Source organism: Dioscorea cayenensis, unplaced genomic scaffold (assembly GCF_009730915.1).
Source record: "Dioscorea cayenensis subsp. rotundata cultivar TDr96_F1 unplaced genomic scaffold, TDr96_F1_v2_PseudoChromosome.rev07_lg8_w22 25.fasta BLBR01001537.1, whole genome shotgun sequence".
NCBI lineage: Eukaryota > Viridiplantae > Streptophyta > Magnoliopsida > Dioscoreales > Dioscoreaceae > Dioscorea > Dioscorea cayenensis.
The window spans coordinates 14166-28102 of NW_024087928.1; the positions used below are offsets into that span (position 1 = coordinate 14166).

General features: G+C 36.6%; 2 protein-coding genes across 2 annotated transcripts; both read right to left on the reverse strand.

Annotated features, from left to right (window-relative positions):
• Window positions 1-2752: 2752 nt before the first annotated feature.
• LOC120256596 (uncharacterized membrane protein YuiD) lies at window positions 2753-4189 on the reverse strand. Its single transcript, XM_039264254.1, is given in 3 exon segments — window positions 2753-3011; window positions 3705-3911; window positions 3913-4189. Coding segments are annotated over 3 exon segments (510 nt in total). The 5' UTR covers window positions 4057-4189; the 3' UTR covers window positions 2753-2852.
• Window positions 4190-7681: 3492 nt separating this feature from the next.
• LOC120256597 (aspartyl protease family protein 2-like) lies at window positions 7682-9206 on the reverse strand. The gene has a single exon (XM_039264255.1). The coding sequence runs from the start codon at window positions 8845-8847 to the stop codon at window positions 7708-7710; it is 1140 nt and encodes a 379-aa protein (XP_039120189.1). The 5' UTR covers window positions 8848-9206; the 3' UTR covers window positions 7682-7707.
• Window positions 9207-13937: the final 4731 nt, after the last annotated feature.

Genomic DNA, 13937 nt, shown 5'->3' on the forward strand with positions numbered 1-13937 from the left:
GGTGGCAAATACTCAATAAGAAACCTAAGACATAATTATTCATAAATTCAATTAAAAATTCTTCACCTGTTAATGAAGCAAAATTCTTTCGACAGTGCCGGCACCACAGTCTGTTGATTTCAAACAGAATATGGAAGTATTAATGTTAGATTCTCAAAGCATTTGAAATAAATGGTTCAATTGTTACAGTAATTAAACATTTGATGTAATCTCCTGTCAATCAGAAACAGAAATATTAGAAAAATAAATAAAAATAAAAATAAGTACAGATACACCATTACAGTTATTTTCTAAGAAGCAGTTGCATGAAACAAGTTACAAAGAAAAACACTTCAAAAACAAACTAGAGGCAACTGAAAGATGCTTAAATACGCAGACATAAGCACCACTTAACTAAATGATCTCAATCAAAATAATAATTTAAGTTATATCAAACAGAGACATGCAGTTCACAACTGAGTGAAGCCGTAACAAAATACTGTTCTAAACTAAACGTATTGATGGATTTAAAAGACAAACATGATTCCTGTAAATTGAAGGAAGTGATAGAAGTCCTTTATTTAATATGCAGAAAAAATACGACAGTTTAGACATGAGTAGCGATGTGTCAGGAAGTTTCTTGGTAGTTTACAAGCCTTGCGGGAACACAATGTCTGTCGGTCGCATAATAAACCAAATGGATCAGGTAATTTATGAAGTAGAATGGGCAAAAGCAAAGAAATGCACGATACCTGTAAATAGAAGTGATAAGATTCCTCTGCTTCATAAACAGAAAAAATTAAATGCTTCAGACATCGTCACAGATGTGTCAGGAAGTTTATCACCAGTTACTGAGCCTTGCGGGAACAAAATGTCTGTCAGTCGCATAAGAAACTCACTGGATCAGGTAATTTATGAATAATTTGAATAAACAATAGGTCTAGCGTAATTCAATTTCCTATGAATTTATAAACTTAGATACATAATTTGCAGAGCCCAAGCAACATCCAGGAAAAAATTTTGAGAGTAAATCCAACATCTTGAGTGTGGATAGATCAAACAAATGGAAAAATTAGGCTCCTCGTATACAAACATGATAACAATATATTTGCCAGAGGTGTCTGAAAATGATGAGTAATCAAAATGCCATTGTTAGATTAGCTAGACCATAGAAGAACAATGATACACACAATCAAATTGCTTGTGACAGAAACACCAACCTAGCAGAAATTTTAAAGTTGTTTTCACTATTTACATGTATTGACCAGTCCAAACCTGCTAAACTTTGTTTCTTTCAAAATTAAAAATCAATGATAATTTTAATTAAATTTATTCCTGGCCTATACTGAACTGAAAACCAGGTTAAAGACTATAAGCATGAGCTATAATGGAAGAATCAGGCATCGAATATGGAGTTTTGGAAGTTGACTTTGACTCCTGAGGATGAATTCCAGTGCATTGCCAAAAGAAACAGACCAAAAAATAGCTTGATAATGAGCTTGGACTAGAGAGTTTATATATGCTAATTTTGAGTCAAACTACAAGATTTGTCACTTCAAACAGAACTACTTACAGAGAAAAACAATGAAGCCAAAACATTAAGATCACCATTCAAATTTTCACAAGGCAGTTATCACTGAAATGAAATTCAAAAAGACACTGGAGTTATAATTCTACTTCACCAGGCATAACATATATTCAAAAATCACAATGAAAACATATGCTTTGAACATGTCTTTAGCTTTCAAGATTCATAAATGACATGAGGAAATGGCTACATACAGCAGAGGTTTTAGCATGTCAAAACTTCTCAGTGTAAAAGTAAAACGATGACATCAATTTAAGAATTAAAATTGCAAAAGTATTGCCCCATATCCGGGCAAAAAGAGTATACTACAAGAAATTCACCATGCAAATAATTTTCTCATTAAATCCAGATAGATCAGCCTCTCTTGATAACATGCATGCAGCCTAGTAACCCTTTCTTCCAACATTGCACATACTCAAGTATAAATTAACAAGCACAGTGAAGGGGAAAAAAGAAAAACCGCTCATAAATAAACAAATTAAATAAAGAAAAGCAAAAGAAGAAAACAAATTTGGAAGTTGTATCAAATGCTTCTAGGAAACGAGGTTCAACATTAAAAGCGATGAACATAGGAATTACAGAAAACAAGCTAAACAAAATGCTTCCATCAGTAAAAAAATATGACACCAGCAAGCAAATGGCTAGAATTTTAATGGCAACTCTTAGTACCCATAACATCATAAGAGTTTTAATAGAGAAATTCATCGGCTTATATAAAATGAACATATAGAATAAAGTAGACATTTGATGCTCTAAATGCTAAAGACGCAACTAGAACTGAATGGTACCTACACATACCACAATAAATAACAGTGTTCCACTGCTTGAAAACCACCAAGAAAATTTTCACCAATCAGAGTCAAGATATTTCATTTTTCAAGAAAATCTCTCCTTATTAATCACAACTTTTTATTTTTTTATTTTTTTAATTTTTTATTTTTTTTTTTTTTGTACCATCATTACCTAGATGCCTAGAATAATCAATCTTTCACATCAATTTGGTTCCAAGAGAAACAGTATAATATAGGCAAAGGACTTCATAACCATTCTATTGCAGCAAGAAAGCTCCTCTATAATATTATATTCTCACAGAGTTTACTCTTTTTAGCCCTGAAAATTTGGCTCTCTGAAAATCTTAACTCGGTGTAAAACAAAAAACATGTAAAAGCTGTGCATGAATGAATATGTAAAATTTGAGGCAGCCGAGAACTTTCCAAGGAAATGATTCACTAACACAGAAAATTGTGGAAGAATACATGCCGCTCCCCATAAACTCAGCAGAATATTAAATGGGAACAATGCCTTGACAGCAGAAACACGCGACTAAGATTCCCAGAAGAGCTCCAGCAATAACTTGTGATGGAGTATGACCTAAAAGCTCCTTAAGCTTTCTTTGGCTGATAGGATGCCCTTGGAATAAATCATCAATTATCTTGTTGAGAACCTATGTGAATCGATAATACCAATATATAGTATGATCAGAATCGGTATAGTATGAATAAAACTTATAAACAAAAGTATAGCTAATGAGCTAGCACTAAAGTTTATAATAGAAAGCAAATTTTGAAACCAAGACATAGCGTAATGAGAAAAAGACCAAAAGGAGGATAAAATAACTTGACCACCAGAACAGAAGGCTGGGATAAGTTGACGCTTTTGATATAGTCTTATTAAACTAATAAGCAAAAGAGGTTTCAGAAACCTCTGCATACCCCCCAAACACAAAATGTTATCATTTGGCTGGATACCCGCATCTATTGCAGAAAAAAGAAAAACAAGTTCCACACACTAAAATGACAGCGGTCGGAATAATTCCTCAAATTCAAAAATTCCAATTCCTTAAAATCCATTGGTTAAAAAAAAAAAGGAAAGAAAACAATTATCAGACTTGTCATCACACATCAAATCATCCTCTAGACACTCAATAGTATAAGTGCTACAGCATAAAATAAATGCATTGTTTACTCCCTCAAATATCAATCACCAAAAACAAATAAGTAATGTAACTCCAAGCTCTCTCTTTTGCACACGCTTCATGTAATTCTAAAATCACCTAAAGATATTTTCATGTTCAAAAATACATAAAAGAGAGAAAACAGATTGCTGATGTAAAAAGAAATGGAGAAAGCCTCAATACCTCAGCCTGCATGCCAGCATGCCGCCGCACACCAATGGCATCGTACATGACAATAAGACTAAACCCAAGGCACACCGGAAACAGTGAATCGCTCACCCCATGACACAGAGCCACAGACGAGGTCAACGCCATACACAAGGCCGAGTGAGACGATGGCATCCCGCCGGAATTAAACAACATCGCAAAATCCCACCTTCTCTCCACGAAAGAAGTTAAGAAACACCTTCAGAGACTGCGCAAGCGCCCAGGCGACAAGGCCCGACACGAAGGTAGGGTTCCCAGCTAGAGTCCATAGAAACGGACTGACCTTCGACTTTGACACAACAGCGGCGGTCGTAGTGCTCATCAGCATGGTCCCGATTACCCCGGCGCAGAGGCAATCGCGGCCTTCAATCTGGCATGGTTGTCCATCAAGGCCGCCGAGGAGGAAAGGTCGGAGCTTGCTGTAGATGGAGGAAAGGAGAGGAGGAAGAGGGGGAATGGGTTGGAAAGCTGCGGTTTTGAAGCGAGAGAAGGCGGGAGGGGAGGAAGGAAAGGGTTTAGGGTCAGGGTTTGAGCGAAGAGGAGGAGGTTTAGGGAAGAGATTTGGGGGAGATGATGGCCATGGATGAGGCCATTGAGGCGGCACTGCATAGCTTGAGAAGAGGACGAAGAAGGGAGATAGGGCTACGGGCCACCGTTGAGAGGAGGGGATTGGGAGGGAAAAGGGGCTTGTAAGTTGGTCAAAATTACGATAATACCAAGGAGGGTTGAATTGTAATTTTGTTGATATTGAGGAGTTTTTGGAAATATATGTCGTTTGAGGGATAATCCCAGAAGATTCTCTTAAGATATTATTGGGCCATTTGTAATGTATATTGACGACAGGTGATGTTTTATAAAAAAATTTTTATTTGCTCATATGAGATAAGGAGATTTGTCTGTTGACTGTTAGGGTATATACTTTTCAATGTTATGATTTTTTTAAAAAAATAATAATAGTAATAAACCCTTTTTGAATACTTTTGACTAATCTATGCAAATATTGAAATTTTCTGGGAGTAATAGACATATATGATTTGCACTGTGATATTTTAACAATTATAATTTTAACGTGGTGATTTACTCATCCATATAAAAGTGTTTTCAAGCTAGTGATACTGATCCCACTGTAAAAAAATATAAAGATTTTTATTTTTCAAAAATTCAAAACACATTAAACGTCCAGCACTGATATTTTTAAAAAAAAAAAATACTAGTTATAAAAACGAATTTGAATTTCAATCCCCACGTCCACCAAGTTAATATTCACAAACCAATTGATCAATGGTTCATGCTTATACCTTTCACATGTGATTTATCCATTGTAAAATAAAAAATAAATAAATAAATCACTTCTCTACGAGACACTCGATTGGAGGTTTGACAATAAGATGATCATTATGATCATTATTCATTAAACCAATAAAACCATCCCAGATTCTCATGAAAGACAATGATAATCTCAAAATAATATCAGCTATTTTATATTAATGAGGGAAATAAAAATAAAAGAAAATTTAATCATGTTCTCTTTTGTTTGATTGTTGACTTTATTTCCTTACGCCTACAACACAATGCATTAAAGCGTTTTGCTAATACCACAAATACCATAGATAGGATCATGTTCTTTATGAGCAACATTATTAGTATTTGATTTGATGACAATGAATTAAGGGGGCGTTTAGATGGCAGTAACCATTACCAATTCCCTGATTCGATGATATTTTAGAATAGTAATCATTACCTTGAGGGGTTATCATTAGCCCTCACAGTACTAGTAATGGTTCATTCCCCTTATATTGGGGGATTAAAAGAGGATTGGGAGGTAATGGGTGTAAATTATCCCATTTTACCCCTCACTAAACCCCTCACTAATATATATATATTTTGGTGTATACATATATAACAATATATTAATATATTAAATAAATATAAACATATTAAAACAATTAATATTTAATTATAATAATAATCATATAATAGTTATATTAAATAAATATTTATTTTAAATATAAACCATAAAATAATTAATAAGTAATTTAAATAATTAATTATAATAATTAAAATTTATTTAAATTATTTTATAAACAACAAAATTTATTCGGTTATATTAAAGGTATAAAAATAATTTTACATCATATATTTTCATTACTTTTTCAATTTCCAATATATTACTATGTTCTTTTTTATTTGTAAACATTTATTTTTTCCCAAAATTATCCATAGCACTCTTTGCAATTCTTTTCTTAGAATCAAATATGAGAGAAAAATGTGAAAATATAAATTAAGAATAATTTTAAAAAAATAACTAATTTTTTATAAAATTTTGTGAAATAACTAATTAGGTGTACTCTTCTACTTTTCCCTTACCCAATGAATTACCTCCCAAATTAAACAATTTTTTTTTATTACTATCTCCTACCCATTCTTTTCCTTATCTTCGTTAGGGCTTTCTCCTCTCATGCTTATATATATATATATATAAGCCTAGCTAGAAATTCTTACATTTATCCTTGAATTAAGTTAATCACCAACTTTTATCTGATCACATTTAAGAAAAATAAATGCAACGTCTTTGTATCATATATGTTCATATATATATATATATACACACCTAATTATTATAAGCCATATCTTTGGTTTTTTACATTTTCTTTTTTTATATCATTTTAAACTATACACAAATTTATAAAACAAATTTGCAAGTCACAATCTATTTATCTATATTCCATAAATGCTTGTACCCTCAATTGATGTATAAAAAAAGTATAATTTTCAAGACATCTCATGCGGTTTTCAGTACAGTTACTTGCTCAACTGAAAACCTACCTATAATTTATTGCATGATGTGTGACAACAGATACATGCACCGGATATGTGGGTTGATGGAATTTAAGAATTCATGTGAGACACTGAAGAAAAATCTAAAGCTCAAACCCCAAGCTTTAATAAATCTCTCCTATCTAACTAAACGGTACATTAACCTACCTATAATAAATATTGAAATGAGGATAGATGTCTCGCTTGTATATGAGCAAAATAATCCATGGATCTACCATGAACAGAAAGTCCCACATTTATCAGCCTAATCAAAGGCCATGTAAAGAGTTTCTTTTTGAGTATTCAAATGTGTCACAAACCCAACAATTATCTCAACAAATGTATCTAGAAACTGAAGTATGCTAGTGGACCAACATGAACAGGCGCCAAGAAAAATTTGCATAGACTTAATCAGAGAAATAACCTATTGTTTGTGTGTATGCATATCCCTTATCTCAACCTTGCAAATATACTTTCTATGAAATTATGAAACCATTTTCAACTGGTTTTTGGGTATATCAATCTAAATAAAACACCAAAGAAAACAAGCAGATAAAAAAAAAGTAAATTCACTGGCCCACATATAGAATGAGAAAATCATCTCTTAGGCACAAGAAAAGGAGGTGATATTTTATTTCCCTCCCTTTCCAAAGCTCTAGTGTTTAATCCATGGCCCAAAAGAATAAAGAAAAAAAAAAAAGAAAAAAATTTGTGCAACTTACATAATGAGCAAAACACTCCATGGGACAAATAGACTTTTGCAGAGCATTTAAATGAATAATTATCATGCCGAAGACCAGTACAAGAGCACAAACACAGACATCTGAATTGAGCACTGCATCTACAAAGTAAATCAAGATTCTGAAACACAAATGATGATCATCATTAAAGAGATAAAAGCTAACAACTACCAAGAGCATCGGGAACACATCACAATCATAGAGGAAGTTTGTTCAATAAATAACATCACAGCCTAATTCTTCATAAAGACATGCAATTGCTGATTTTTTTGTTTTTCATTTAACAACACTAACTTGTGTGGGACATAATTAATATGCAATAACTCAAACCTCAGATTGCAAAGCTATTGGCCAATATTTCACATAATACCATACCAAATCAATCTCACAAGCTAGTGGGAATTTTGGAAGCATACCAATTCTCAGCATCCGCCTGGCACAAATCCAATCCTCGAAGTCTCGCCGTCAAACACCATCCGGAACCCCTGCTGCTGTATATTGCCAATGATCGAGACGCCGCCGTCCGTGCCGGCGAAAGGGAAGCAGAAGGTTCCCTTTGTGTCCACCGGAATCAAATAGTTCTCTGCTGGAAGTGCCACGTCAGCACCACCGGCGAAGTGCAGCACCAAAGTTGGCACCTTGACCACCGATTTGTCCCCGAGGTCGTAGCATGTGTCGAAGAGCGAGAAGCCCTCTGCCGTCGGCGAAAGCTCCGTTGCCCCGGCCTTGAAGGCGTCCCTCATCGCCTCGTATGCTGCACGCGCGAGCCTTGTTACCGACGTCCCTGAATCAATTATTACACCTCCTCTGCCTGTGCCTTGATCCAGCTTCAGTTCAGCTCCCGGAACCCTCGCCCCGCCAACGCTGATTCCGATGAGATCCGCATAGTAGAAGGTATCCATTGAAGGGTTGCTCACCATCGGAGTGTATGCGATGCCGGAAGATGATCGGGGAATGGCGGAGGGGCCGAAGATTAGAGAGGAGGCACGGGTCACGGGTTGGGATGATGGGGAGGTGCGATCTACGAGGCAGTAGGAGAATCGACGGGAGAGGCGGGAAGCCGCCTGGGAGGGAAGCGACAAAGGACCACGGCCGAGCCCGAGAAGGCCGGAGGCGGCAATGAAGAGGCCCTGGTTGTCATGGCCACAGCCGAGAGCGACGCGGGGTAGACGTGCGCCGCCGCGGAATGTGAGGGTTTCAGTGGAGAAGTCGCCCATTGTGGCGGAACCGTCTCCGTAGGCGACCTCATAGAGGCAGGCACCGCGACGGAGGTTGCAGCCAGAGGCGTCAAGGCGGCGGCAGAGAGCAGAGCCGCAGGGGACGGAGGCGTACGTGCGGGATCGACGAGGGTCGAAGATCGGGGCCGATTGGGAATAGCATCGGCGGCAAGGGAGGCACTGGAGCCAGGCGAGGTCGCTACCGGTGTCGACGACCATGAAGGAGTAGCTCGGCGGCGTGCCGATCCCGATGCGGGTGAAGTATTCCCCGCTTCCCTGGGCCAGCCCGGAGACCACGGAGCTGCTATAACCGCTGTGCGGTGTCCGGTTCCAGGCAGCAGCCATTGTAGTTAGGGTTTCGACGCGGGCGGCATCACGGCCGAGGCGGAGCTTGAAGAGATCATCAGCGGTGGAGTTCACTGAAGGGAGGGAGTCACGATGGGCGAGGTCGATGTGAAGGGAGGTGGAAGAGTCGACGGCGGAGTGGAGATCGGAGACTAAGGTTGGATCGACGGTCCAGCTGAGGAAATCGTCATCGGGGGACAGCGTCCTGGGGTGTTGGAGAGGGTATTAGGGTTAGGGTTTGGTAGTGAAGCGACTCCGGCGAGCCGCCGACGAGGAGGGAGAGAGTGAGAAAGAGAAGGAGGTGGAGCTTGGGGCTCAAGGGTTCCATGAGTGGGGGAGTGAAGAGTGAGCGGTGGAGAAGGGTTTATATTTATAGTGGAATGTTTTCAATTTGAACCCTTGTAATTTCTCTATATTACAAACATTATGAACTATATCTTTCAGTATATTTTGCATATGGACCCTTGCTAATTTCAAATTAGTTTTTACATATGCCCCTCCAGCCAGGCAAACATTCGTTTCTTTTTTTTTGCCGGTTGAGTTATCCACTTGTAAATTTGGGTGTGACCGTTGACCATGTAAAATGACGAAAATGTCCATTAACACCCAAGTCAATCGGTAGCGGAACTGATTATATAATTTGTATGGGTTCCGTAAAGGATAAAAGGAAATGTTGCAATGCATCATGCACTCTTTTTTTATATATATATATTTTATTAGGTTAAACAGTGCAGTTAATTACTGAATTATTCACGAATTTCTATCTTAAACACCCAGGTATTAAAAATTTTAATTGACTCATTAACATTTTTTTTCATCCCTATCGAATCATCGAGACAAACAGTGTTAGTTTGTGGCTGACATGGATCATTAATTCATCAATGACTTACTATGTCATCACTCATTTTTTATTCGGAGAAAAGAGCTTGGACTCACAATGAGAAAGAGTAAGAAAGAAGAGTAACACCAAAGGTATGATAAATTATTGATAGCATGCCATGCCATGCCACGTGTAAGAGATGGATTATGCAATTTACTACATCATCAAATCAAAAAGTGATACGTGGGCGGTGATATAGTAATCCACATCAGCTATAAGTTAACTACGTCTGTTCAGATAACCTAATTGGAAAGAAATAAAAATGTTAAGAAGCCAATTGAAGTTTTTTTTGTAGTTAAGTAACTAAAATAAGAATTTTTAAATAGTTTAGTGAGTAATGAGATAATTTATTTATTTATTATTTATTTATAAATAATATCGTATAGTTAAAATGTAAGATTTAGAATTTATAATTTATGGTTGATATTATAGTGAGTGAACATTATTAGGAGATAAGTAATGATATTTTTATCGATATATTTTCTCAGATGACACGGATGCCAAGTTGGCATTCATGTCAGTACGCCATTCTTTCTCTCTTAAAATTAATTTTTAATTTCTCTTTATTATCTAAATCTTAATTTTAAAATTTCAATGTTAAACAAACCCTTGTAGGGCTTAGGATTTAGAGTTTAGTATTTATTATTTAGGGTTTAAGTTTTTAGATTTTTGGATATAGAATTTGGTAGTATTTGGGTTTAATATTTTAGATATGTTTTTTAAAATTTTAAAAATTTAAGGATTTTAAAAGTTTAAATTTGAAGTTAATTTAAAAAAATGACATTGATGATAATGTCGATGCCAAGTTGAAAATTTTTTGGGGAAATTTATTCTGTAAAAATAGCATCGCTGGAGATTGTCTAAAATAACTAAAATTATATTAAAAAAAATTTAAAAAAATAAAAATAAAATCTGCAGCAACAATCAGAGATTTTTAAGTAGGATAAAAATATGATGTGGTGCGATGGTTTGATCTAATCATTTCTTACTATATAAATATTTAGATAAGAATATGATAAATTGTTAAATATGCCCTGATATATATAACTAGATAAATATTTAGACAAGAATACGATAAATATAAATTATTAAATATGCGACTCTATTTGTAGAAATCTTTTCAATATTCTCCAATAAAATTTTTTTTATATTTATTTATATTCTATACAATTCTCTCAAATTTTAATAGGGGTGGTAACGGGACTGGGGATGCAAGGGTGGGGAGGTCCGTTCTTGTCCCCTTCCCCACTAATGGCGGGGACTAGAATTTCCCCATCCCCGATTCCCCGACAAGGGAACTTGCTTCCCCATCCCTATCCCTGCGGGGATTCTCTATTTTCAAATATACATTATATTTTGGAATATGAAAACTACTCTACATAAAATATATATATATATATTGAGATGCCTTGAAATTGAAATTAATTGTGAATGTAACCCTATCCAAATTATGACTCGACCCTAATTTAGGGAGTTAACCCTAAATTAGAGATTTCAATGAAAATCTGTGGTGGGCTTTTGGCTTGGGCCTGCCCAACTGACTGATCTATTATGGGTTATATTATTTTATTTTAATTTGGATATATATAGGGTTTTTTTATCTGTATCATCAGTATGAGTTTTTTTTCGAAAGAGAAGAATAAGAAATCTCTATCTCCCTGCCCGTGGACGTAGGTCATATAGACCGAACCACGTAAATCTCTGTAAGCTACTATTTTCTTTTGTTTTTCTTTATATTATTGCTGTGTTTGGCATAACAAGTGGCATCAGAGCAAGGTCCCTTAAATTCAACTTCGAATTTAGGGTTTCTGGGTTTGCTGAAAGGATGGCCTCTCATAAATTGGAAATTGAGAAGTTCAATGGATCAAATGATGTCACTTTGTGGAAGATCAAGATGAAGGCGATTTTGGTTCAGCAGGGATGTGCCACAGCATTGGAAGGAGAAGGAAAATTACCAGCGGAGATGAAGGTGGAGGAGAAGGCAGAGATTTTGGCAAAGGCTCATAGCGCTATTCTTTTGAGTCTAACTGATGAAGTCTTGCGAGAGATCATCGATAAAACGACTGCAGCAGGATTATAGAAGAAGCTGGAAAGCAAGTTTCAGAAGAAATCCCTAACCAACCGGTTGTATCAAAAGCAGCGTTTGTATACCTTTCGGATGACAGAGAATATGCAGGTGAAAGATCATCTTGACAATTTTAACCGGATTATTCTAGATCTACAAGGTGTTGGTGTTAAAATTGATGATGAGGATCAATCTATCATTCTCTTATGTTCCTTGCCAAATTCATATGAGAATTTTGTTGATACTATGTTATATGGTAGAGACAGTATTTCTATTAGCGATGTCAAGGATGCTATGCAATCTAAGGAATTGAAGCGGAAGGTTTCTGGTTCCAAAGAAGATGGTGCAGAAGCAGGTTTGATTGCTTGCAGAGGCAGGATCAAGGAATGGGATGATAGGAACAGTGGAAAATCACGTTCCAAATCGAGACCTGGAGGATTACGTTGTTTTTTCTGTAAAGAAAAAGGTCACTTCAGGAAATATTGCCCACAGAGGAAGAAGGGAAAATGAGAATAAAAAATCAAGTAGTAATGCTAGTGCATCTATAGTGCAGAAAGGAATTGCAGTGCTGCAAGATAATGATGATGTAGTAGTGGATAGTTCTGATGAAGGCGTGGGAAGTGATGTTTTGACAGTCAGTATTTCAGGTTCTGCAAATACTTGGGTCTTGGACACTAGTGCATCTTATCATATGACATTCTCAAAGGAATTGTTCACTTCTTTCAAGGATTGGAAAGGCAGTGTGCATTTGGGTGATGATGAGGAGCTTCGTGTTGAAGGTAGTGGTTCTGTGCAGATTAAGATGTATGATGGAATAGTCAGAACATATGATGCATGGTATGTTCCTGGTTTACGCAAGAACTTGATTGCTACTGGTACACTAGCAAAACAGGGGTACAATTTCTCTGGTGATGGTGAGCAATTAAGAGTTTCTAAAGGTGCTCTGGTAGTCATGAAGGGTAGATTACAACATGGTATTTACTTACTGATGGGTAGTTCAGTGATGGGAACAGTGGTTGTATCTCATTCCTCAGAGCAGCATGATGATAGAACAGAATTATGGCATTACAAACTGGGTCACATGAGTGAGAGAGGGCTTACAATGCTGAGCAAAAAAGGATTGTTGGGTGGTGCAGAAACTGGGAAACTGAAATTTTGTGAGACTTGTGTTATGGGAAAGCAACGCAGGGTGAAATTCAGTTATGGAAAGCACACTTCAACTGGTATTCTTGATTATATTCATTCAGATTTGTGGGGTCCCTCTCCAGTTAAGTCTCATGGCAGATGCAGGTATTTCGTTACTTTTATTGATGATTATTCTATAAAGGTCTGGGTATATTTTCTGAGATCAAAGGATGAGGTGTTTGGGAGGTTCAAGGAGTGGAAGACTATGGTTGAAAAGTGGACAGGCAAACAAGTCAAGATACTCAGAACAGATAATGGTTTAGAATTTTCTAATAAACCATATGATGAGTTTTGCAAGAAAGAAGGTATAGTGAGGCACCACACTGTACGATATACACCACAGCAGAATGGAGTTGCAGAACACATGAACCAAACATTGTTACAGCGTGCTCGATGCATGCGATTAAGTGCTGGCCTCTCTAAGCAATTTTGGGTCGAAGCAGTTAACACTGTTTGTTATCTGGTGAATAGATCTCCATCAACTGTAATTGATTTGAAAACTCTTCAAGAGGTATGGTCCGGTAAAACCTCTGATTATTCTGGTTTGCGTATATTTGGTTGTCCTGCTTATGCTCATGTGAATGATGGTAAACTTGAGCCAAGGGCAATGAAATGCATATTTCTATTTCTAGGGTATGTTGTTGGAGTTAAAGGATATAGATTGTGGTGTACTGAAAAAGATAGAACTCCAAAATTTATGATTAGCAGAGATGTTACTTTTGATGAATCTGCTATGTTTGGCCAGAGAAAGAAGCTTGATAATGCTACAGGTAATAAAGATCAGGGTGCTAACCAGAAGGTGGAGTTTGAGATTGAAGCTCAAAAAGAAATAGAAAAAACTGTTGAATCACAGAGTATAGCAGCAAGAAGACCAAGAAGGGAAATTAGAAAGCCTCTGAGGTATGCAGATTGTGTCAATATTATTAATACTAACTCTATTGCTTATGCCTTGGCAATAGG

Excerpts from the sequence above, each read along its gene's own strand:
- LOC120256597 (XM_039264255.1), bottom strand. The coding sequence starts at position 8,847 with ATGGCTGCTGCCTGGAACCGGACACCGCACAGCGGTTATAGCAGCTCC.